This window comes from Pteronotus mesoamericanus, unplaced genomic scaffold (genome assembly GCF_021234165.1).
Source record: "Pteronotus mesoamericanus isolate MK-2021 breed Mesoamerican mustached bat unplaced genomic scaffold, CSHL_Meso_final scaffold_232, whole genome shotgun sequence".
NCBI classification, from domain to species: domain Eukaryota; kingdom Metazoa; phylum Chordata; class Mammalia; order Chiroptera; family Mormoopidae; genus Pteronotus; species Pteronotus mesoamericanus.
This window is the reverse complement of record NW_026555311.1, coordinates 18,163,385-18,189,075: the sequence shown is the minus strand read 5'-3', so window position 1 is coordinate 18,189,075 and position 25,691 is coordinate 18,163,385. Positions and strand designations below refer to the sequence as shown.

General features: G+C 35.6%; 1 protein-coding gene across 7 annotated transcripts in view; it reads left to right on the top strand.

Moving 5' to 3' along the window:
* PDLIM5 (PDZ and LIM domain 5) overlaps positions 1 to 25,691 on the top strand; it is a 187,441-nt gene that overhangs the window by 142,743 nt on the left and 19,007 nt on the right. For all 7 annotated transcript variants that reach the window (XM_054591724.1, XM_054591723.1, XM_054591721.1 and 4 more), the window contains 2 exons: positions 4,754 to 4,941; positions 24,554 to 24,710. In XM_054591724.1, the coding sequence (XP_054447699.1) occupies positions 4,754 to 4,941; positions 24,554 to 24,710 (345 nt within the window). The remainder of the gene's footprint in view (positions 1 to 4,753; positions 4,942 to 24,553; positions 24,711 to 25,691) is intronic.

Genomic DNA, 25,691 nt, shown 5'->3' with positions numbered 1-25,691 from the left:
TTTTGAAATGTAAAACAAAACCTTTAATATTCTTGAAATAGAAATAATACTAATTTAACATTTTATTTCAGTGTGTTTACTTGGCACACTAGTTAAAATGACCTTATTTGATTCTTAGTTTCTGTGGCATGAGTCAAGGTTATTTATGGATTTATTCTGGTTTCTTCATTAGAGTCTTTTAGAAAACATTTTAATTTTATTCATAATTTAGGTATACCTTAAACAATTTCAATTTAGAAAAAAATTATATAACTCATTATTTTAGAAATAAGTTACCAATCTAACTTGAGTAATTATCATATTATATTAATAAATTAGTCATTAATTTAAAATATTTTGCTGTTAATAACTTGATAATTTATTTTCAAATATAAAATAGTATAGCCAATGACTTTCTTTATTCTTTAGTATTTAGTACATGATACCTAAAGTTTATGTATTTTAAGTGGTAGATAATAGTTAAAAATCAGGGAAAAAAACAGACTTTTAGAGACCTAGGCATCATATATTCAGATATGTGATGGTCTAGAGAAAACCAGTATTCTCCCATTACTATATTAAATGATTTTAGTAAATAGAGGTCCATTTCCCCTGAGAATATTGAACTCTACTGATCAGTCCTGAATTTAATGAAACAACTTTCTTGCTTATTACTTGAACACCCTTTGAGATTTAAACATTTTAGGACTTTTGGGAGAAAATATATACAAGATTATATACATAGGAAACAAAAAGTGAAAACGTTTGTCGGGGTTTGAGATACTTATTAAATGGGGATTTTAAGAAATATTGTATGTTATTTAAAATTGAGTTGAGGAAGCAAGCATGTATCTGTTCTCAAAATCCTTTACTAAAACTATCACAAACTATATTTAGAAGTAAAAATATTAGTACGAATGAGGGGTGTTTATTTAGTACATGTACCTGTTGCTAGGTGTTACAGGATATATCATTTCTTGAACATATGCTACGTGCTTAGCACTATACTAAGTACTTTATGTGTATTACTTCGTTGTATTTTATTTCTAACAATAACCTTGGAATAAAGGTAGCATTTTCATCTCATTTTATAGAGGAAGGACCTTAAATAAGGTTAAGTAACATACCCAAGATCGTAGTAAAGGCCCAAACCTTAGTTTATAATGCAGTGGAGGAGATTAGATACATTAAAAAGTTACTAAGAATTTTTTTGAAATACCTGATTATTACAAACTGAAATGTTAACTATATGCCATGCAGTTAGAACTGAAGGAAGGAGTGTCTATACTTTTAGAAGATTGTGTGATTAAATGAAATCCATTAATTAGATAGCATGGGACACTGTGCATGATGGGTATTATTGTTACTACTGTTGATTATGGATATGATCTGGAACAGTACAGAGGGAGAGTGGGGAGAGGTGCCTTCTGTGTACAGCCTGGAAAGAAGCAGAGAGCTGTGGACAGACAGGAGGCATGGCCAGAATCTAGTTTGTATAGCAGAGGTAGGAGATATGATTGGACACAGATTGTAGCTACATCTTAGAGGGCATTGAATGTCATGCAGAAGCGTAACTTAGCCCTCCACCATCTAAATGGTTAAATTCGTTATACTGCACCTTCATCCTCTTATTAAGTAACTTCTGGAGACAGATCTCTCATGAAAGGTATTATTAGGAAACATTTCTCTTTCCCCTCTGGACAGTTTTTCACATTAGGAAGTACTTCCTTTCATTGAACCAACTCTATCTCACTGTAAATTCGACTCAACATTAGGAAACAATATAGCCATGTTGAGTGAACTCACTATTGCATATTTGAGGATTGCTCTTATGCTGCTCCTTCGTTATTTTCATATCCTGGGCCAGTATTATCAGTTCTCTCAATCGAATTTCATTAGGCTTGGAATTGATTTCCTATCATCCTGGTCCCTTTCTTCTAAGTAAGTTTGTCTGACAGCTCCCCTAGAATTAAATTTTAACTCTTTCAGGTTATAAAGCATTAAATGGTGATTTGAATTCTGTTTTTATTTCTGTATTATATTTTTTGTTTTCTCTGGAACTTGTAGTATTGCTAAATTGTAAATTTTCTTCTCAGGACTGTGACTATATGATTATTGGGGTTTTTTTTTTCACATCCACATGAGTTAGTAACCCTAAAATTAAAATGACCTGTACTGCCCTGGCCGGTGAGCTCAGTTGGTTGGAGCATCATCGCATAAACCGAAAGGCCGTGGGTTTGATTCCCAGTCAGGGCACATGCCTGGGTTGCGGGTTTGGTCCCAGGTCTGGGTGCATTTAAGAAGAGTCCCCAGTAGGGGCGCCTAGGAGAGGCAGCCGATCTATATTTCTCTCTCACATCGATGTTTCTGTCCCTAACTCTCTCCCTCCATTCCCTACTCTCTTAAAAAACAAAACAATAATTGTATCAGGTGAGGATAAAAAATAATAATAAATAAATAAAATAAAATGATCTGTACTTATGTATTACTTTAAAAAATCATTAATTTTTAATATCTAAAATACTGAAAATCTTTTATTTGAATATATTATCCTTTCATATGTTAACTTCATATTCCATGCCTTAGAGTACGTTAAGCACTTTGTACATAATTATCTCATTTAAGACTCATGGAATGCTTATGAGCAAAGTATTATCCCCATTTAAAGTTTAGTAACTGAAGCTTAGAGGAGTAAAAGAATTTGTCCCTCACAAAGCTTTTAAAAAGGTGCTTATAACCATTATACTATAATGCTTAAATTGTTTCCTTTAGTATTATGTTGTCATCTTTATTGGTAATTGTGTCCAGCATTCCCATTAAGTAAATAATTTTTCACTTTTATTTATTATAAAAAGTATTGGAGTGCTTAAATTTTTCATTGTATGGTATGTTTAACATCAAGTATGTTTTAGTTTTTCATTAAACTGATTAGAAATGATAAAAGAAGACAGCAGCTCTATCTTACCTGAATTTGAGATAACAATATTTCAAGAAAGTTAAAATAGCCCTGATATGATTTTTCAAAAAGTGTTCAGCGTTAGAGGTGCCTCAAGACCACACCCAGGTTCGATGATTCACTGGAGGCCTCACAGAACTCAGGACGTAGTTGTACTCATGACTAAGATTTATTCCAGTGGAAGAATACAAAACAAAGTCACCAAGAGGAAAGGCACGTGGGATCAAGCCTGGAAGAAGTGAGATTCAGGTTTTTGAAAGTCCTCTCCCAGTGAAGTCACACAAGGTGTGCTTGATACCTGCAGTAATGAGAGGTGACAAAACAGGCTAAGTGTTGTCTATCAGAGAAGCTCATTAGAAACTAAGTACCTAAGACAAGGTTTTTACTGAGCCTTGTTATGTAGGCACGTTGCACCTAGTTCATACTGAAATTCCAGACTTTCAGAAGGAAAGCAGGTATTTAGCATAAACAACATTGTTTATATAGTCCAGGCAATGAGTAACTCTTATCTTTTAGAGAAAGTTTTATATGACTGTAGGGAACTGTTTACGAGCCAAGTTCCCAAATGCCAGTCAAAGGCCAGCCTTGCGAGTGGGCCTTCCACAGGATAGGCTACCTCATGCCTGCTTAGTTAGGTGTTATCCAAGATTCAAGAGGCATTGGGGAAATTAGGTATTCTTGTTCATTTGTTAGTGTAGTGGATGTGATTGAATTTGAAATTTTTTTCTTTGAAAAATTCTAAGTCTAAACGGTATACTTAAGTGTATTTATTTCCTTGAAGTCATTAATAGAGTATCCTATCTTTGTCAATCTGTTGTTCCAGCTGTTGCTTCCAGATATTGAGGAAATTGAATTTTTGTGCATAGAATTATCTATAACCCAGTACCTCAAACTTTATTGAAAAGCTCTAGAGTGTGTTGTTATTATTGCTGCTGTTAAAATAACAACTGTTATTATTATTATACTTCAATTGAGAGACACTGTTATAGTGTTGTGTCATTCCATAGTGTATATTTTATAATTTGAGCTATCTAAAAATCTTTTTGGAAATGATATGTAATCATAAATAACAAATAACTAGGTGATAAAATCATATGATCTAAATGAAACTAGAACCAGCACAGATAAGGCCTCCTGTTAAGCAGGTAACTGATGGAGAGAGGACAATGCCAGTCTTGTCTCTTGTTTCCTTGTATTGTTCATAAAACACAGAAGCGTGGATATTCTGTTAGACTGAGGGTGTTGTTTCTTGTTTACCTCTCTGTGGCCAGTGGATAGCACAATGTCTGGCAGATAGTAGATGCTTAAATATTTACTGAATGAATTAGCAACTGAGTCTGTGAGTGAAAAGAGTAACTGGTGAAATGTCAGTGAAAATTAGTTCATACCAGAAGAATGTGGGAAAGGAGAAAGAAACATCTGTGCTGTTTTATAGAGATTTTCAGGGATTCTTTATTGATTGATTATTTTAATCTGATGATTAAATGTTGAGATAGAGAGGAACAAGAAGTCAGCTTATTATTTAAAAGGGCTGGCTGTATTAGTTTTTCAATAGCCTAATTTCTTAGGGTAGACCTTTTAAGAAGGATTCCCAAAGTATTCAACAAATGAAATCTAACTCCTTTCCTTTTTGTTTTGTTTTGTTTTAAAGAGAGGCAGTCTTGATTATGGTTTTAAAAGGTTTTTTTTTTTTTTTAAATATCAGTTAATTATTATCTTTGTTTTCCTTAGAGATTTAATAGGATGAAAAAAGAAACAATCATTACTAGGTTAGCTTGCTACCATTTCACCAAAAATGTTTTCTTATTTTCTTTCCAGCAACACCCAGGAGCCTTCTCAGCCTTTGGCTTCATCAGTAGCTTCAGCACAGAGCACGCCCGAGAGGCCGGAAAGCCCAGCCTTTGCCAGACCAGGGGTGGCCAGTCTCACAACTGCTGCTGCCTTCAAGCCTGTAGGATCCACCAGCATTATCAAGTCACCAAGCTGGCAACGGCCAAACCAAACAGGTATGCCAAAGAAATCTCTTAACATTTTGCTTTTCTTAAATGTAATTATAAAAATGTGTTCTGGAATATTTGATGGAATGAATTGGTGAAACCCATTCTCAACCATCTAAGATTTTAAAAGGACTGCAGAGAATAGCTACAGCTGTTTTCCTCTCAAAGTGTTTCATAACCATTTTCTATGTTATTGCCATTTGCTACTTAAAGCTATAGAAGTGGGCATTTCTTTGTTTTCTAGATTACTTAGGAAGCATGTGTTGGATTATATATTTGGGGTCTCATTAACAAACTGTCTTGTTGGAAGTTTGTCCTGGAAAATACAACATTTTAGTTTTGATGACATATGCAAAATAACAACAACAGAAGCATTTAATGTCATCAGACAATTACTGAAGAAAGGATCTTCGACTTCTTGTCCTCTGAAGATTCACAAAGCAGAAATGGAAGGAAGACATAGTACTACAAAGAGAGCACTTGAATGGTGTTAGGATGGAACAACTTAGGGTCAGCCTGGAAACCTGAGTTTTCATTCACATCTATAGATGAATAGCTTTAAAAAAAGTCACTTAATAACCTCTTTGATCCTCAGTGTTCTGATCTGCAGAATGTAGGAAGACTAAATGATCTCCTGTTCCGGAGTGAACAAAGTTTGTAACTGTAGGACTAAAGTAACAGTTTTAACAGGAAGATGGGACTCTACTTAAATGTTGCCAATCCCTCACTCATCTTTCATCTCTTCCCGTTCTTTATACTCCCCCTGGATGATCTCTCATCCAGATTTCTCTTAGTACCTAGCCACTGATAATGTATACAGTCCTCTCTCATGAACTTCACATCCTCAAACCCTGTTGACCTACTTGCTGTTTCCTGATGGCACCTCAAATGCAGCATGTGTGAAAATGCCATTAGTTGTCTCTGGGATTGGTACATCCACCCAGTCACCAAAGCTGGGATATGAGCTTGAGACCTCCCACTCACCCCTAGTCTCACAGTAATTAACACCTAATGATTCCACATCTCAGTATTTCTCAAATTTCTTTTCTTCTGTCCATTGCCTTGTCATTGCAAATAACTTGTCAACTAATTTTCCTGTTTCCTTCTCCTCCCATCAGTCTGTCCTCCATACTCCAGCAATGATTTTTCTAAAGCTGGTTTGACTTTGGCCCCAGCTATCTCCACAAGCTCGTCTCCTGCTGCTCCCGGTTAGATATGATCTAGACTATTTTAAAGAAAAGAAAATGTTATTATTTTGAAAATGTAAAATTAATGTTATTAACCTTTAAAATTTCTGGACTATTAATTAAAGTAGCAAACTATTCTCTTGGGGGAAAATGCTGACAGCTCAGCCTATGCATTTTTAATTATTTTCATTTATTTAAAGCTTATCCGTGACAGTCGAGATTTGCTGTAAATATTTTGTATATGCATTAAAATACAGAAAATCAGGAAAAAATTTGGTAAGGTAATTAGAAGGGAATAAGAGAGTATTTCCTAAAAGAGCAAGGGAAAGACTGGATTTCTGAGGTAGAAACTGATAAAAGGCACAAAGTATATCTACTGTGGAGGCCAGAAAATAGTATATACTGCTTTTGGAAACTATTGTCAAAAATTTCACTTGATGTGGAATACGCTACAGCAAAATTACCGCAAGAGGGCGACAGACTTCTTTCTTCTCTGGATAATCAAGGCAGGCAAATACTGCAATTACAATTATGATTCACATGGTCAGTATTTAAAATACCATGCTTTTTACAAAACATGTAAGTGAATTTAATTTGAAAAAAAAAGTATAGAACATTAGATGTTATATAACATTATAAAGCTAATATTACAAAAATTGAAAATGTTTTGCCATTATTGCATTATTGTTGAGTTTACATCTTGATGCTTATTTAGCTCAAATCAGAAAATATTTGCAGAACACCCACTATCTAGGTGCTACACACGGACAATTCATGAGTTACTATGTTATATATAAAAGTCCTTATTTTACAATATTTTGTAAAAATTATGTAATAAAAAATTCCTAGCTCCTCAAATTCTTTTATTCTATTCTACCTAATAGTATCTCGTATTTTAGAACAAAACATCTCAGAATAATCTATTCTTAGTCTTATAAACAATTTCAAGAGCTTCCTAATACAAATAAAAAGTTATTTTGATTTAGAAGGTGACAGGTGCCTCATTAGGGGTTCTCATATTCTTCACAATTCGCCTGTGAAAACTGCAGTGTCAACCAAGGAGATGCAAGAGCTGGAAAGGCTAATTGCAGGCTAGTGTGGGCTTAGGTAAAGCACGAGGGCAGGTGCCGTTACTTCTCTCACCTGAGAACATCAGCCTTGTTTCTCTCGTAATTCATAGCTGTGTACTAGTTGGTGGAAAAAATGGGAAAACAGTTTTTTTATTTTCCTATTCTCCCATCACCAAAGAGTGATTATTACCAATGATGTCATTTTTAAAAATAATTCCTACAGTTAAGTGGAGAAGTGGAATCAAAATCACTAAATTGCAGTCTGTGAGCCCACTTAATTGATCTTGAAATCAGTTTAATGGACCACAGACAGTATGTTCATTAAAAAATGAAATAAAATAGAAAATATAAGAATATTTTAATATGCTAAGGGAAGTATGTTATAAAATGGGGTTTTAGTTTATATATGTGTATGTAAGTGTATTTGTATATACACATACTAACATGTATTTTGGGTCAGAAGGTAAAGTATATTTCATACTGTATTTTGTGTTAAAAGTTTGAAAATCTTCTTTGGGATGACTAATGTGGTTGTGAACTGAGAGCTTAGAGAGAATGCCTGCATTCAAAGGGCTAATTGAAATTTCAGTACCTACTAGTGCATTCTAAACCTGTCATGGGTTTCAGTTACCTCCACTGAAGTTCTGACTTTAAATCTTTGATCATTTCACTTGTGGTGTTTTACAGTGTGTGTTGCCCAGAGAGAGGTCTTACAAGAGCACAGTTATGTTGTACCAGTTGATAAACAGGAACTAGGTGTATATAACAGCATTATAGTTTAGGTGGGATCATCTTTTTCTCAGGCATGTAGTTTAGCATACACCACTACACATATGCAAGCTTGCCAGTGACTGCCAAAAACCTAAATATTTTAGGATGTAAAATGTTCAAAAGTTCATAATCTGCATGACAGTGTTAAGATAAAAGAGAAGTAAGAACCCAAGCTTGAATTTTATGTAAGTTGGCAAAACTACTCCCTACTCACCCTGTGTCTTTGGTTAGACTTCCATAATTCAGATACAATGGTCCATGTAGAAACATTGACTTGATCTAGAAAAATACATAATAGGTGAGATTCTTCTTGTCACTTTTCAGAATTGCAGACTTGTACTTTTTTAAAGTTATATTTTAATTAACTCTATTTGTACATCTAATTGATTTTAGAATGTTTGGAACCTCCCTATTGTATATAATTAATAAGTGATTAGATAGATATTTTCAAAACCTTTGTAAATTTACTGGTATAAGTTTAAAAGTATGTTCCTGTGCTTATGTAGGTGACCTAATTTGCTATGTAATGTTTTTCCTAGATTCTGTTTAGGTTATGGATACCGGATCAGTTCATTTGGTGCAAGTATATGTATAAAATACTACTATCTTACCCAGTATAGTCAGATGTTTTTCACAAATACAGTATTAGAGTCATAAAGAGCCATTACATGTTAGAAGTGCATCAGTTTTCTATCTTTAATTGTGTACAAAGTGAGGACAACTCATTCAGGGGTGTCTAGCCTTTTGGAGTCTCTGGGCCATACTGGAAGAGGAAGAGTTGTCTTGGGCCACACATTAAATACACAGACACTACCAAAAACTGATAAGCAAAAAAGAGTTTTAAGTAAATTTATGATTTTGTGTTGGGCCGCATTGATAGCCATCTTGGGCCACAGGTTGGACACCCCTGCGAGTGCTTTGCTAGATCAGGCCTATTGTTCATTGAGCTCAGCTTCCTGGCTGATGGTGGTCCTGAAATAGAGTAATGCCCACCCTATATAGTTGAATTTCAGGAGGCCTGAGATGTTCCCCAGATGGAACATTTTGAGCCTTCAATCTGTTTATCTGTTAAAATAAGGGTCAAAAAAAGTCCTTTAGAGCATTCTTGTGACGCTCAAATGATATAACAAAGCACTTGATATATAGAGGATACTCAAAAAAGGTTTCGTTCGCCCCTTTATTCTTTTTAGGGATGGTATTAATAACTTAGACTGTTACTGTCCAATGAGACAGTTCTCATGTGACTTTCCTGCTTGAAAACATTTTGGGCTCTGCTGCCCACACCTTTAATGTTTGGCCTCTTAACAGGGCTTGTGGTCCCTTTACAACCTTGTGCCAATCTTTTCCAGCCTCATTTTGTAATACCGTTCCTCATGTTCCCTATAGTCCAGTCACACTAAAGTTCGTAAGTTCATACCATTCTTCAGGCACACACTTCTCTGCTTTGTATAGCGAGTGGCTTCTTTTATTTGAAATGCTTTTACACTCTTCTACCCCTTGAACATTTTTATTCACTCTTTAAGACCAGATGTCATCTTCTTTGTGAACCATTCTTGAGTCCTATAAGTAGTTGCCTATCCTTTCTCTATGTTCCTACAAAATTTGGTGATGGCCGCCTTATAGCATTCATCATGATCATTTAAACTGTTTACATATGTGTCTTTGCTGTTTATAGACCCCCTTAAGGACAGGGATCAAGTCTTACTAATCTTTGTTTGACAGCATCTAAACAATACCTGGCTAAGATTATGGACCCTAAGTAAATGTCAGTGAAGGAATAAATGAGTGGCTGGATAAGTCAGTTTCCTTATTTTTTACATCTTCACAAAATTTGAGGGATTCACAAGCATCGTTCTTTCCTCCTACCAGACTTCAAATTGCCACAGCAGTCATTGAACAGAGGTGAACGTGCTATCTGCCAAATGCTCCCATTAAAAACTACAAGTTGCTTAAGGAGAAGAGGACTTCACTTTGCTTGAAGCAGGGAATTCCTGTAAGACTTAAAAGCTGTGAAAATAAGCAGTACTATAACTAGAACTATATTAATTTCCAGCAATTAAACTCGTAGACCTGAAGCCCTATTGCAGCATTTTTCCCCTCAAAAAATGTAGGAATTTATGGCATATGAGGAACCAAGCAGTGGAGTGCAGAGGAAATATTAGGGGTGTTTACCCATTTTGTCACTGGACAAATTAACTTGGATGTAAAGCACCAGTAAAATAACAGAAATGTGCAAACACAGTGCAAAGAGTTAAATCAGATTACAAAGTCCAGATCAGACAGCATGGAAGTCTGGATCAATTGAAAGAGCAAATAAAGTTCCAGTGATACAATCTTGAGGTAGAATATATATTTGTTTATAATGGAGTCCTATTTTATGCAGGAATAAAGTGTTAATGTGTGCGCCTAAAGTAGAATCACATGTAGTCAAAACCCGTGAATATTTTTAGGAAGAGGCCAACTTGGAGAGGGAACAACATATGCAAAAGCTCATAAATAACTTGGCTTCTTACAAAAGGCAAGTAGTTCAGTATGATTAGTACTGTATAGTGGCCAGAAGGAACATTGGATGGGTCATTGGAGGCCTTGTCAGAAAGAGCTTTAAAAAGTAAGGAAAGTGATACAATCAGATTTGCATTGTTAAAAGATCATTATAGTGTCTTATTCAGAGAGTCATTGAACTATACAATATTGGCTAATACTGTACTCATAGTTTTCTATAGAGAAGAATGGCTTTATTTCATAGAGCAATTGAAAATAAAAAGGCGCCATTATGTGTTCTCTCATAGTGTTATAGTGTTATCTAGCTATGCTGAAATCTCTTTTTATTTTGTTGCGGTTTTCATTAGCTGCTCTTATAGCATGTTAAAATAATGCTACCTTCATGTTGTCTTTAACCATGTGTACACACAACTCCCTGTTTATTTACATCCTGTGATATTGCCGAGAAATTAATGGATTTCCTCTTTTTCCTTTTGGCTTTTATTGTTAAATGCGTTCATGGAGGCAAATGTTCCAGTTAGGAAAATAAGGGCATTTTATTATGGTGACATACTCACTACACTATTATTATTTAACATTTAGTAGTAGACATTCTTAATCTCTGATACTCTATATTGAACAAATATTAATTTCCATGTATTCTACTTATGGCATTATTCACTTTACCCGTGTCATATAATGTGTATATAAGCTTTTTACTAGTGTAACACTTTTTTCTATATGAAACAGTTTTAATATATTTACTAAAGGTAGGAACTCACAATTGATAGAGGCTTGTAAAAATTGGTGATTCTTTTTTAAAATATAAATTGTGTTTTGAAGAAGCATAATACAAGTAATCTGTAAACAGAAAAGTTGGGATCATTTGCAGATACTTTAGGGACACAGTAAATTTTTTTTTGGTGAAATCAAAAATGGCAAAAGATACAAAATTACTTTTCAAAATGAATAGTTAATTTTAGCTTTTTTTCTCCAATACTCTGCCTTGGGGAGTACTTACCATCCTTATTTGGGCATTTAGAACTCAGGAATGTAATAAATGTCCTTGAAGGGATCAGCCAGTGTCATTTAACAGTAAAATGGTAGGTAATAATAATTGGTTTTTTTAATAATTCTTTCAGTATTTAAAAGTATCTTTTTATTCAAAGTGTACAGTAAGATAATATGAAAATGTTAAATGGGCCCCATTTTACCAGTGAGCTAACAGAGTCTAAGAGAAGTCAAAAGCATCCTCAAGAGTCCTATAGTGATTTGAACCCAGTTATTTTGACTAAATAGGGCTTTTTCCTGTATCACAAGATAATATTAGTGAATGTGATATATAAGGAGAACTAAATCTCTTAGAGATAATGTAGAAAGGATTCTTTCCTTGCATAGGGAGGATAAACTAGTGACTAACAACTATTAAACTATTTCAAGTAACATTTTCTTTGCATCTAAACTCCATTTTTAAAATTTAGCTAAGATTTTAGTTAACATGACCCTTTATCTTACAGTGCCTTTGCAGTTTACTACATTTTAACAATAAAGAAAAATTTATTTCTTCATCATGGATAGAGCTTTGGAGAAATCTGTTATGTTTTGGGGGTTTTTTTTGTTTGTTTGATTTTTTCCCCCAAGGAAGACTCATGTATTTGTGAGATCTGATTAGATCAAAAACTGAATGATGCGCATCTCAGTTATAAGTGGATATAAATTCTATCTTTTATTTGAAGTCTAAAGGAGATAGGGGTGAGAAAGGAAATTACTGTTTCTCCAACCATCCCAAATTTCATTGTAGGCTTTACGCTACAGTAATAAATCGAGATAACTAGATTTGCTTAGCTAAGATGGATAGATTTATTGGTTCCATTTTTAAATTTTATATGAATAAGTAAACTGCTACCAGTTGCTTATGTTTCATCTCTTCTAATAATGTTTTATTGCCATCTGCTCCCCTGCTTTTTGACATCATTAAACTAAACAGTCCACTGGCCATAAAGGCCTGACTGGAGCTGTCCATTGTCAAACCTTGGTGTGAAGCCTGTAAATATGCTCTATCTCTTTATATAGCAAGTAGATTTTCATTTAGAATCATGACTCTCAGGAGAAAAAAAGGAAAAACCATTAACTGCCTTCTTTCTTTTCTCCTAAATGTCTTCTTATTGGAATTTATTTTCATGTTAGAAGCTTTTTACTGCTGAAGCAAGTACACTGTTAAAGTTCTTCTTTCTCCCCGTTTTCCTTTCAACCTGAGATTAAAATATTAGATCTTTTATAGGGAAGATACCTGGAATTATTTATATATGGTTTTTATAAAGAATTAATACTTTTTGTTAATTGATGCATATGGTTTAAACCAGAGATTGGCACACTGGCCCTTAGTCACATCTGGGCCACCACCTGTTTTTGTAAATAAAGATTTATTGGAGCACAGCCATGCTCATTTGTTTGCATGTTGTCTGTGGCTCCTTTGTGCTACAATAGCAGAGCTAAGTAGTTTCAACATAAACCATATGGCCCACAAAATCTAAAATATTTATTCTCTGGCCATTTACAGAACAATAATTGCCAACCCTAGGTTTAAACCATAGGAATAAGGAAAATTATGCTTGATAATTTTGCACAATAGATGCAGACCTTATCGGGGGTCATGAGCACCCTTGACAGCACTAATGAGTGGTAAGGCACTTTATTGCCTCTTTTCTTGTAACATCACCTGTAAGGACACAAACTCTTTTGGGTCCAGAATCTTACTCTTCAGTTTGTCATTCATATGTATTCTCAAAGTAGTTGTTGAATGAGTGGACACTTCATTTCTTTTTAACCAGCTAAGAGAGTATAATAATAATTGATGTTAATGAAGCATATCTTACACATTCAAAGAACTGTAAGTAATCCCCTTACTTATGCCTCCCCATTCAACCCTCTCACACTTGGAGGTAGTTGTTACTATTGCTGTTTTACAGTTGAGGAAACTAAGACCCAGAATGATAACATTTCTAAGTTCACATGGCTAGAAATTAGCAGAACAAGGAGCCCAAGATATCTTAACATTGGTCTTTATGCTCTATATGAAGGTCTGACCAGAAAGTATCCATCCATGTAATATGAAAAGTGGAGACATTTATTGGAGAAGATACAAGATACAAGAAACATTGTACATAGGACAATGATGCCTCAGTCCCCTTTAAAGTAGGCACGTTGGGACCTCACATAGTTCTCCTAGCATCTCTTGCACTATTTAAAACACTCTGAAAAATCCTTTGTTGGAATTGCCATCAGCTGCCCTATTGTATTTTCTTGAATCTCATTGATAATCTGAAATCTCTTTCCTCTCAAAGGTTATTTTAGTTTTGGGAAAAGCCAGAAGGTACAGAAATTTGGGCTGTAGGGGGGCTGAGTCAACTGGGAGATTTGATATTTTGCCAAAAAATTCTGCGGAAGACTTGATGCATAAGCAGGTGCATTATCATGATGAAGCTGCTGATTACCACTTGCCCTTAGCTGTGGCTGTTTTCATTGTATTGCATCTCTCAGCCGACAAAGAACAGTAATAAGGTAGTACTCCTTATTACTTGTTTAGCCTGGAGGGGGTGTACTTGTGGTGGACAGTACCTTCCCAGTCAGAAAACACAGTTAACATGGTCTTGATCTTGCTGTGACTTTGCCACACCTTCTTCAGGCATGGAGAGCCAGGCAACTTCCATTGGGACAAATGTGCCTTCATTTCCAGATCGTAACTATAGACCCACAATTCATCTCTGGTTATGACCTTCTTGAGGAAATCTGGTTCATCCATAGCAGTTTGAATCAAGTCACTAGCAATTGCAGCATGATGTCCCTTCTGCTCTGGTAGAAGAAGCCATGGAACAGATTTTTCCATGACATGTTTCATGCCAAAACCTTGAGTCAAAATCTCAGGCACTGTAGTTTCTGGAATCCCCAGATCAGCTTCTAGTTCTCACCCCATCAGTTGCCAACCTTTGTTGATTGCAGCCCGCACACGTTCAACATTCTCAGGTGTTCTGCTTGTTGCAGGCCTTCCAGATCATAGATCACTTTCAACAGATTCTCGACCATCTTTGAAGCATTTGTACCACACTTTTATTTGTGCTGCACTCACTGCATGGTCCCTGAAAGCCTTCTGAGTCCTCTGAATAGCTTCCGTGGAGTATTGTTCAAGCTTAATGCAAAATTTGATGCAGATTTGTTGCTCTACTCACTCAGTCATTTTGAACGTGATGGCCACACAGTGCACAATTGCTCACTCTACAGGTTCTACTGCCCCCACTGACTGGTCCAGTGAAGTCATCATTGTTCACACATGCGCATTCCAGTCCACCCTCTTTGTCTGCCAGGTCACATCAATGTCACGCAAATTGTTCTCATATTAACAGTGGTTGGACTTTTTCTGAACAGGCCTCGTATACTGCTTCCTCCAACATAAAATAACATTTCTTCTTTTAAAAGATGTGAAATTCAAACATAACTTTGGATAATGATACTAAAGTTTCATTTATTTCAGGGACCTAGTGACTTTAATAAGGAGAGATATCTTGGAGAATTAGTAGTAGTAATAGAAATATAAAAACTACCCCAAGTTTAAAATTTTATAATTACTGATATTGTTTGACATGGGGAGATGTCCTTAAATTTTTTTTTTTTTCTGCTTCAGGTTTTTTTTTCCTTTGTGCTTACATTAAAAAAATTTATATAGAATTTTTATAGAACAATTCAAGCCTGAGGTTCTTCTCTCCTTTATTTCTGAGATTAGGCTGCTTTCTCACTTCTATAGATGAAAATTGGTGGGAAAATGGTAAAAGCATAGCCCATCTGGGTTTTATTACTTTGGAAATAAGATATATGAGAACTCCAGATACAATGTGAGTATAATTTTAATATATGTTTTTATACTTTTTTCATACAAATATGAGAAAAATTCTGGAGATTTAATGTGTTATGTAACACCTTAGGTTATAGAGTCTCTATAAATTCACCAGTGATTCTCTATAGTATTCCTGAGGTCATGAATCATGCCTCTTATTTTTGTTTTTAAAAATATTTTATCTGAGTTATTTTCTGTTTTGTTTCTTTTTTCCTTTTTTTATATCCCCCGTGTCCCTTCCCCCTTCTTTTTCATATAAAGCACATTGACCACCCCCAATTAGAACATGGGTTTGTCTTTCTAGTACAGAATTTGAAATTGTAACAGTGATACTGAGATCATTGAGAAAATACTATGTATAAATGATAAATAATTTTTTGATTTTTAAATCAACAGTAGTAAAACCAGATATTTTATCATCTCATGTCTTTATCTGCAAAGTACAGACTGGTTTTCTTTTACTTTGACTCTGACCAAATGGTAGTTTTCTTTGTCAGTTCAGTGAGTAGGGAGTAAAAGGCAAGTCTGTGTTTCCTGAATTTTGATGATGTGTAATGCAAGAAATTAAAAAAGAAGAGAACTGAAACTTATCCAAGTCCCCACACTCACTTTAATTAAGACACTCTAGATCCAATTTAATCTGACTTCTTAGAGTTGAAAGGCTGGTTGCTAATGGAAGAAACTAACCTCCTGAAGTTGCGGAAATACTTGATACTTGGCCCTGGGTGCACCTGTTCCAATTCTTTATGGCATACATACCAGCATTCTCCACTGCTTAGAGAAATGATAATAGTTTAATCTGTCCAGTTTTGCTTTTAATCATTGAATAAAAATATCCTTGATTTCATTTAATAAAATTTGCAGAAATCTCTCCAGAATGTACTTTCCTCTGATCCTAGATCTTGGCTTAACTTGAAACCTTTTCTATTTGTACTGGATATGATTTCATGCCTGGATTATGGAGAGTAGACTGTTGTTTATATGTTCAACATAAGGAGCTTGACAGACAAAATGCACAGATTCTATGCTTCTCTTGGCCACCATCTGTCTGAGATGGTTAGGAACGGGACAGAGAATAAAGCAATTGCTGAACATGGTAGTATGCAAGTGTGTTGCCATCACTACGACCCAATTTAGTATGTGTAAAATTTCTACCATGCTTTTGTGAACATATTCTCTGAGATGTTGACTTACAGTGCTTTATCTCACCAAGAGTGCCAGAGTGTCTCTTTTGATGTATCGCAGTTATTTCTATGAGGACAGCATTAGCTTCAGTTTGTAACAGGAACACGTCTTGCAGTTGAGAGAGTTGTTTTCCACACCATAAATCTCTTATATGACCTCTGTCTTGTCGGGGCTGTAAATATTTGTCTTTTTGCTTTCGGCAGGGGCTGGGGTTGGGGGAACACTAGTGTTCTTGGTAGCCTTATTTCTGACTTAATAAAAATGAAATATTGTAGGATTTTAAGAAGTATATAGTATGGTTATCCCTAAATTTACTGTCATACCTTTTTTCCTGCTGTATCTTAACCCAAATGTAGTAGTTGAAATATTTATACCAGTATAGAGTTGTTCAACAAAATGGATACAGCATTGTAATGCTTCAATCCTATCCATCCTCAGTAAAAATATTAGATCTATAATTATGTTTCCCTTTCTGAAACAGCTTATATAAGTGCTCTTAAATGTTCTCAAAACATGAAAAATCTAGCCTTATAGTCTTATGGTTTAGTTCAAGAACTTTGTGACCATTCATTAAATTACTAAAAGTATGGGCTGCCGGGTTTAGGGAAAGAAAGGAACATCTCTGGGTCAAACTATTTAATCTTTGACAGAATACAGTAAAGGTGTGAAAGTAATAATAAGCTGCTAGGCACATCGGGGCTAATAAAAAATAATGCTTTCACATTATTCCTAAATCTTTCCTATCTGACTCATTAAGGAAATGAGAATAGAAGAAATTAATCATCTCAGTTGCCACTATCCCCTCCTTCTAAACTAGCCAGAAGTTAGTGCTTCCCAGTTTAGATCACATTTAAGGAAGTTTTTCTTCATGTTTGCATGGGGCATGGCAGTGACTGGCAAAGAGCCTGACTCACAGAAAGCGTTTACTAAGTGTTTGATGGATGACTGCATGAGGACACAGGCTTTGGTGTCAGGTAGATGTAGTTTTGGATCCCAAATTGTCCACTCTCCTCCTTTGGTGTCCTTGGCACACTGTGCTAGTTTTTCTCAAACTGCTTCTCTCTCTGTCCCGAAAGTATTTGTTATTTGTCTTATTCCTTAGAAGCTCTTGTATTTTCATGTTACTCTTCCCCAGAGCCATCTCCTTACCTCCCACAACCTCAAATGTCAGCAGTATGCCAGTGACTCTGGAATCAGTTCTTCCAGCTCAAATCCAGTAGAAAACTATACAGAGGATAATCAGAAAAATTTGAAAATTGATTGGTTATTTGATATTATTTTAGATGTAATAATGGTGTTATGGTTAGGTTTTTAAAAGAGTACTTCTAGAGATCTTATTGAAATAATATGTATCAAATGATAAATCTTGAATTTGCTTAAAAATACTTTAGAGATGCAAGGGAATAAGTGGGATACAGGTAAAACATGGTCATTTATGAGGCAATAAAATTTTAAAGCTTTATTCTTTCCCTTTATTAAATTTTGCTGTTTTTTAAAGTAATGAATTGGTTCCTTAGTATCATCGAAAGATGATAAAAGCAATTTTTTTTAACTCCAGAATTATCGTGAGCTCATGGGTTTTAAACATATTGGAAGTATTTTGATCATTTGTAATTGCTATTCTTACTAATGTTGAAACTACCTTATCTGCTTTGTCAAGTTCATTTGATACAATTGCAGTAGTCTTTGATAGCGTCCTTGCTTTCTGATTGAACAAGGGATTCTAGACAATCCTTGTTCATTTTTTGCCTCAGTCCTAGAATCAGCAGTGTCTCTAAAAAGTCTGTTTCCTTTTAACAGGAAGGCAATTATTTTGGTGCTGGAGTCACTCATTCTCTAACCTAAGATTTATTAAGCAATATGTCAAGGACTGCTGTGTAGCAAACGAAAGACAGTGTCCTTGGCCTCAGGTGTGAAGAGATAGATAATAAAAAGCAATAAAAATATATATAAAATATGTGAGATGAGTGCTGTGGAGAAAGATAAACCATTTAAAGAGTACAGGGAATGCTGGTTTGCGGGAGAAGGGGTGGCTCTTTGTATAGGATGGTCACAGAAAGCCACATTGATCAGTGACCTTTGAGCAGAGACCTGGAGCAAGTGAGGAAACAAGCGGTACAAAAGCTGGGGGAAAGATGTCCAGGCAGAGGGATTAAGGAAGTGCAAGAGCCCTGGACCAGAAGCACACTTGCCATTTAGAGGAATAGCACAGGGGGGTCTGTGGCGTATGTCGTGGGCCAAGGGGAGAGGGACAGATCAGGTCAGGGAGATAGGAGAAGTCAGATTCTATAGGACCTTTAGTTTTAGTCCTAATTTAAGGAGGAAGCTTTTGGAGGGTTTCGAGCAGAGTAGCAGCATAATCTGATTTTGTTTTTACTGGCCTCTGTATTAATGGCAAGGGTGGAAGCAAGATCTAGAGGCAATAACTGCAATAAGCCAAACAAGAGATGACAGTGGCTTAGACCAGGATGTACTATGGAGCTGTTAAGTTATGCATCAGGTTATGCATTTCTTGAATTGTTGTGAGCAGTTCATCTTCCAGCATCAAACTTGCTCTCCTACTGAATGATATGTTCAGCAATTCAGAAGCACTACATATAGTAAGAGTAATATACCTGAGAAGACACTAGTAGTAACATCTGTTGTAGCTTAAGTTTTTTTTTGTGATATCACCACCATTCCACTCCCCAACCCCAACTGAGTTATTTTAAGTATTTAAATAAGATTTGACATAGTTTTTTTACTTAGTATATATTGATAAGAATATTTTGCTGATAGTTGAATAATTTGACTTGAACCAAAAGAGTAATGAATTTCTTTTGTATTCAAGTACAGTCTAGCCAGAAGTTTAACATGTACATTTTAATGTTCATTGTTGTTTTTTTAAGTGTATTGGTTTAGAGTTAACAGCCTTTTTGGAACCAGGGTGGGGGGGGGGGGATGCAAAAATACCAAATAACCCATCTTACTCCTCATACAGTTAGAAAATGTCTGTTTTCAGAGAATTCTCACATTGCTAGGAGTTTTATTGCTATTAATCTGCTTTCTTTTTATGAAGTCCTTATTTACATGAACAAGTGCCTTTTAATGAGCGCAATTATTTTTGAAACATACAGTAAATAATTAATGTATAATTCCTTATTGTTACATGGTGTTTTATAGTACCGTATGTTACATACTGTGTAAATAAACCACCAGTAGTGTACTTTCGTGGGCCATAGAGCAGAAGTTACTTGGATAAACTCAATAATCACTTGGTTGGGGCCTTAAAGAGATTAGAAAAGAAAAATCTCAGGATAAGATTGTGTAAAACTTGTGTTAAATAATTTGCTAAATAATGCAAATTTAAATCATCTGCTTTAGGTAAAAAATGCAGTTAAAATATTACTAAAGAATTTTCACTTTATCTTTCCAAATAGCATCACAAAGTTACCCAATAATAGGAAGTAGGTGTTTTTCTAAATCAATGAATATTATGTGGTTCTATTTTTAAAAATTCTTTATCATCAATTAAGAGTGTGCAGCCCAAATGAGGTGACTTTTGTATTTCTTGGTAGTAAACTTCATGTTTAGCAAATCAGAGGTCTGTTTGCTGTTTTAAATCAGCTATTTCACTATGACAAGTATTTTAAAAACTAGCAACTCAACATATTGTGGGTATTAAATTTTACTGATTACTTGGACAACTTTACATATTATATACTAAGAAAGTGTTCTATTATACTGTTGGGTGTTCTCACTAATTTATGTTTACTTATTTAATGATAATCTTTGTAATTTTAGGTTTGACTATCGTAGTGCTGAAAAACAAAAGCATAGAATAATTATGGATGTATGTCATTTAAAACCTTAGAATACTTATAAATAACCATTCTAAAGTGAATAAAAGGCATTTTCACCAACACTATTGGTTTGGGAAGTAGCTAGTGGCTCTAAATTTCTAGATGAGTTTTGTGCTGAAATATATTTGATACAAAAGAAAAAAGTATTTTTAAAACATGATCCTAGCAGGCTAGAGATTAGCCACAAAAGGAGCCAAATTTAATGGAAGTAGCGCAAGAGGAAGCTTAAAAGGAAAACTTGAGTCAGCTTCCTAATCTTCCCACTATGAACCTTTATTGACTCATTCATTTTTCAGTTAGAATAAGTCATTTAAATTTTTTGTGACTTAAATTCCCAGCACATGGAATGGGCTAATTCCATGTTCCTATTTAATTGTTCTACTAGGACTGTAAAGAAGAAACTTATTACAAGTAGATTGTCATCTTCAAGCTGCTACTTCTAAAGAAATGGGTTTTTTTCTACCTAGGTGATTTTTGGGGGATGAGTTCAATAAATACTGTTTTTAGTCACTACTATCCGTGGAAGACTGTTTTCTCTGTATGGTAGACAGTTCTCTACAGAACTCTAAAGGAGGCAGGGCTCATTTTGTGGTACTTTCCCACTCCCAAGACCTCACCTTTTTATACCTCCTGTCCCCAATAAGCCAAGTGAGCAGAGGCCGGGGGTTGGCACTTGATGGCTTAAAAGTTGCCCATTCCTGTGCTAGAGTAGTGAGAAATTCAGTCTGAAGAAATGAAGCATCACTTTTGCTCATGCGGGAAATAACTGGGTCTTGGAAATGTTCAGGGCTTGGTAATTAACAGGCGTGTGCAGCTTTGTGTGGGCCAGTGTGCTAGCAACACAGCAACAAAATGGAGGTGTGAGAACTTCGGTCTTATCCAAAGTGGTTAAAACGGAGCAGGAAGAGAAGCAGGCTTTTCTTCACAAGAAAAGAACAGCAGTTAGCTTAGAGCCTTTTTATATGTGCTTAAGGTGATCAGATGTTTCACGTTTAAGAATGGCCTCTCACGTTAAATGAGTTAGTTTCCCATGTATCTTCTCCTTGACGCATGGGCCAGGTAGATTATGTCCCATTTTACAATGACTGATGCAGAATTACCGCACTCTTTTATTGCTAAAAGTGTCTCAGTGACTCAGTACTTTAGGGCTTATGCATAGATAATGTGATAAAATAAAGGCATATTGTAGATGAAAGGGTTTGACTTTCTTTGAGGTCTGATTTTCAGAACTTTTCAATTGGTAACTTTCCCACTGTTTGAAATCCTGAACCCAGTCCACATTTTAAAAATCTATACCTTTGTGGTCTCCTTTCAAAAGGCAAAAATAAAAGTGATTTAGAACCTTCCTTTTTTCATTTACTTGATTAAATATTAATTTTTTTGCTCTCTGTTTTTAAGGCAGTGTTCTGGTAATGGGTCTAGTTTGTTCTCATTTTTTGAGAGTTTGTTATTGACTTAGGAAGCGAAAGGTACTACAGGTCCTATGAATAAGTAGTAAATAAATTACACAGGCAGGGTTATTAATAGATGTTAAGGGGAGCAAGAAAACACTTGTAGCTGGGATGGCCAGGGAATACTGGGGACAGAAATGGAACTTTCATGAGGCTTGCAGAATGGGAAAACTGAGTAGCAGAGGAGAAGGGGATATTTCATTGGCTGAGGATCACAGAAACAGGGGATGACAAAGCATGTTCAGAGACAGTGAGTGGACTATAGCGTGGTTTTAATGAGCACACTGTGGACCCAGCCTGCCTGGATCCAGGACTGCCCTTTATTTTGTGTTTGACCTTGGGCAGGTTTCTTAACCTCCCTTTGCCTAAGAGTAAAAAGGTGGTACTGATCGTGCCTAAACCATAGGACTGTTGTAAGGATTTGAGAATAGTGCCAGCACCAGTTAAATATTAAAGAACTGTAATCGAATATGATGATGGTGACAGGGATGTAGGTAAGCGTGAAAGACACGATTGTAAAGAAGATTGGAGTGAGCTCGCTGAGGGACTAGACTGTCAGGACTGTATATATTGGTCCCAGTGGGGAGTTACTGAAAACTTTATAAAAAAGAGTATATGATCAGACTAGTGTATTTGGGGAAAGAATGCAGTAGAACAGGTTGAAGAAGAGACTGGTAGCAGAGAGACTGCTTGGGAGACTTGTAGTGGTCTGGACTGGAGGGACTCAAACCAGGGCTCCCAAGATAGAGCTGGGTTCCAATGAGAAGGAAGGGACAGGCCTTGGAAACATTTGTAATGAAATCGTTGTTAGCATCTGGAGACTGAGTGTCAGGGAAGAAGAGGACCATGTCTGAGTGAGTGGGAAAATTCAAACCATAGAGATTCTTAGGAAAAGCTGGCAGTGTGTGCAAGACGCAAAACATTTTGCATGTCGTGGTCATAACGACAAGAACAGGATTTGGCAGTGAAAATGCTTATCTGGTGTTCCAAGAGAAATCAGACCTGGGTATAGAAATTGAAGACCCACAGAGGCAACGGTTGTGCTGTGTGAGTAAATGAGATAACAAGGAAGAGAGTATACAAAGTGAATATTACAGTAATTTTCTTTCCCATTTCTACTAGAGAAAGTGTGAGTTTAAGAGAATGAAAACATATTCCACGTCCAGTTGACTTGAAACATGGGCAGTAGTAGTGTTCCCTGGCCTGTAACGTGCCATTTCACAGTTCCAGTGCCAGGGAGAGCACCGTAGACGTGCTAAGTGTTTATAAGTGCCAGGTTTCTGGATCTATAGCTAACAGGCTTTATTCTGGTGAGGGAGAATTATCCTCTCACTTACCCTAATCTATCTTACCCAGTTTTGATCACACCTTTAATATGGATTCTGTCAATATACATACACGTGTGCATACATACACACCCTTTGTTCATTTGTATTATATGTGCTTTTCTTAAAAATCATTCCTTTTAAACCTTTCTAATGTATGTTTTTTCTCTTCTCTTACATTTTACTTGCTTTATGAGTAAGGAGCTGGCCGTCTGTTAGTTAGGGTCCTTTCCACTTTTGCATTCATTCACTTACATATTGATTCCAGTTTGTTTATTCATTCATTTATTTATCCGACACTGTATTAATTGTGAAGGTAATGAATAAGACATAGTTCATACCCTCAGTGAGCTTACTATGTAGTTGGAGAAGAAAAGACACAGATACATGCAGTAGAAGCAATAAAATCATTCACAGAAAATTATGGGAACATGGAAGAGAAATATTTAATTAGGATTATGTGGAGGGGGCATCAGGGAGAAGTGGTTGGAGTAGTTGGCTTTTGGGCTGCATCTTAAACAGCAGTGGTTACTAGATAAAGAGGAAGAAACATAGAGAAGTAACAGGGATGACCCATTCCCAAGAAAAAGTGAGGCAGTTTAGTATTGCTGTAGCATAAACGAAAGGCAGAGTGCCGAAAGCTGACGTGGTGGAGCAGGCAGAGACCACTGGTGGGCCTTATAGGAAGAGATTAGAAGTATGTACTACATTCAGTGGTCAAAGAACAGGAAAATCCTAGAAATGGGTCTGACCAGACCACATTGCTGTCTTAGGTCACAGTTGAGAGTATGAATTTGTGGAGGATAAGACAGTTTGGTGACTAGTCCAGGTGGGAGACATTGAGGACCTAAACCAGGACAGTATTGTACGAATGGAGATAAGGGGGCAAAAATAAGAATTATTGTGATATAAAATTATCAGAACCCATTATAACCTCAGATGAGGGAGAAGAAGGTTGTAGGATGATTCTTTTGTAGCTACTTTATATGACTGGATGACTGACCGCACAGTGTTCTTAGATAATACAGGGAGAAAAAGAATATAGATAACAATAAAGAGTTGTTATTATCAACCCACTGAAATTTTTTATGTGCCTGTGATATATTTCAAGTTAAATCTAATTAATGGTTAGAGATGTTGTGAATATGCACCCTAACCATATCTCCTCTTGGAAGCAAAAGTATTTCTCCTTTTCCCACAACATGCTATGCATACATCTGTCCTAACTCTTGATGTTGTAATCCTTGATTTTCTTTTCTATTTATCTCTGTAGTCACAGTCTAGTATTTGGTACATAACCTCTTCTTAAGTATGAGTGAGTGAATAGATTATTTTTAAAAGTAATATTATCATTTATTAGAAAAAGTTTATATTTGGCTTATTCTCATTCTGATTACTTTTGTGTGTGTTTTAACTCCTAGCACCTTCCACTGGAAGAATCTCAGGAGCAGCAGCACCAGCCAACTCAGCTTCAGGGCAGCCCCAGCCGAGTGACCAGGACACTTTAGTGCAAAGAGCTGAGCACATTCCAGCAGGGAAGCGCACTCCAATGTGCGCCCACTGTAACCAGGTTATCAGGTTGGTGGTTTTGGAAATTTCTTGAAAGTTCTTAAGGCCAATGTTGATTTTTTTTTTTTTAAATATTCTGATTCACAATTTTAGTAGGGAAACTATTCTTGCCATATTTTTATGTAAGTGCTATTATTGAAGTAGATAAATATGAATATATTTATTAGAATATATTTTAATGAAAAATAATTCTGGGCCCTTGAAATTACAGCTAAAAATACTGGGGTTTTTTCCAGTTATTAATTTCTAAGGAAAAAAATGATGATTAATGTAGCCTTTCAGAGAATAATAAAATTTTAAGACTCGAAGGGGACCCTGAAGATCATTTACCGGAACTTGATTATTTACAAATTATAAAAGTAAGGACTTTCATTTATATGAAAAATAACTAGTGACATAACAGAAAGAACTTTGAGTCCTATAGGGAAGAAGGTTAGCTTTTTGAAGCCCTCAGCACTGAAAAACGCAATTACCTTCAGGCTATACATAACTGCTTTAAATTTTAGATTAGATCATAACCTGCTTTTTTATGTTTTTATCAAAATCTTTATTGTCTCTTAAATTCCAAGTAGGAATAAAGGCCCAGAGATCTTAAGTGAATGTACTGTACTGGCACTTATTAAATCTCTGAACATTCCTTAATAAGTGGCTTTTAAAATGTTATGAGGTAAAGGTGTGAATGTTGACTGCAGGGATCCCACCAGCAGGTCCTTGTTACCTCTTTGTGAGTCGCCTTGTTGGCAGTAACAAATGATCAGTCAAAATGATTGCTCAAGCTCTCTCCTCATTTTTAATTTACTCAGTTTTGAAATAGTTGAAACAGAGGTTTCTGTAAAGTTGAATAAGGTTAAGATTTTTTCCCCTCCTCAATTACATAATTATTGCTTAGGATAATGTGTCTTGTTAATACTCAAACTGGAGCCCAAGAAGCCTTAGTACTTAATTAAAAAATCAAATATAAATACCCTTCTCCTGAACCCACTATTAAAT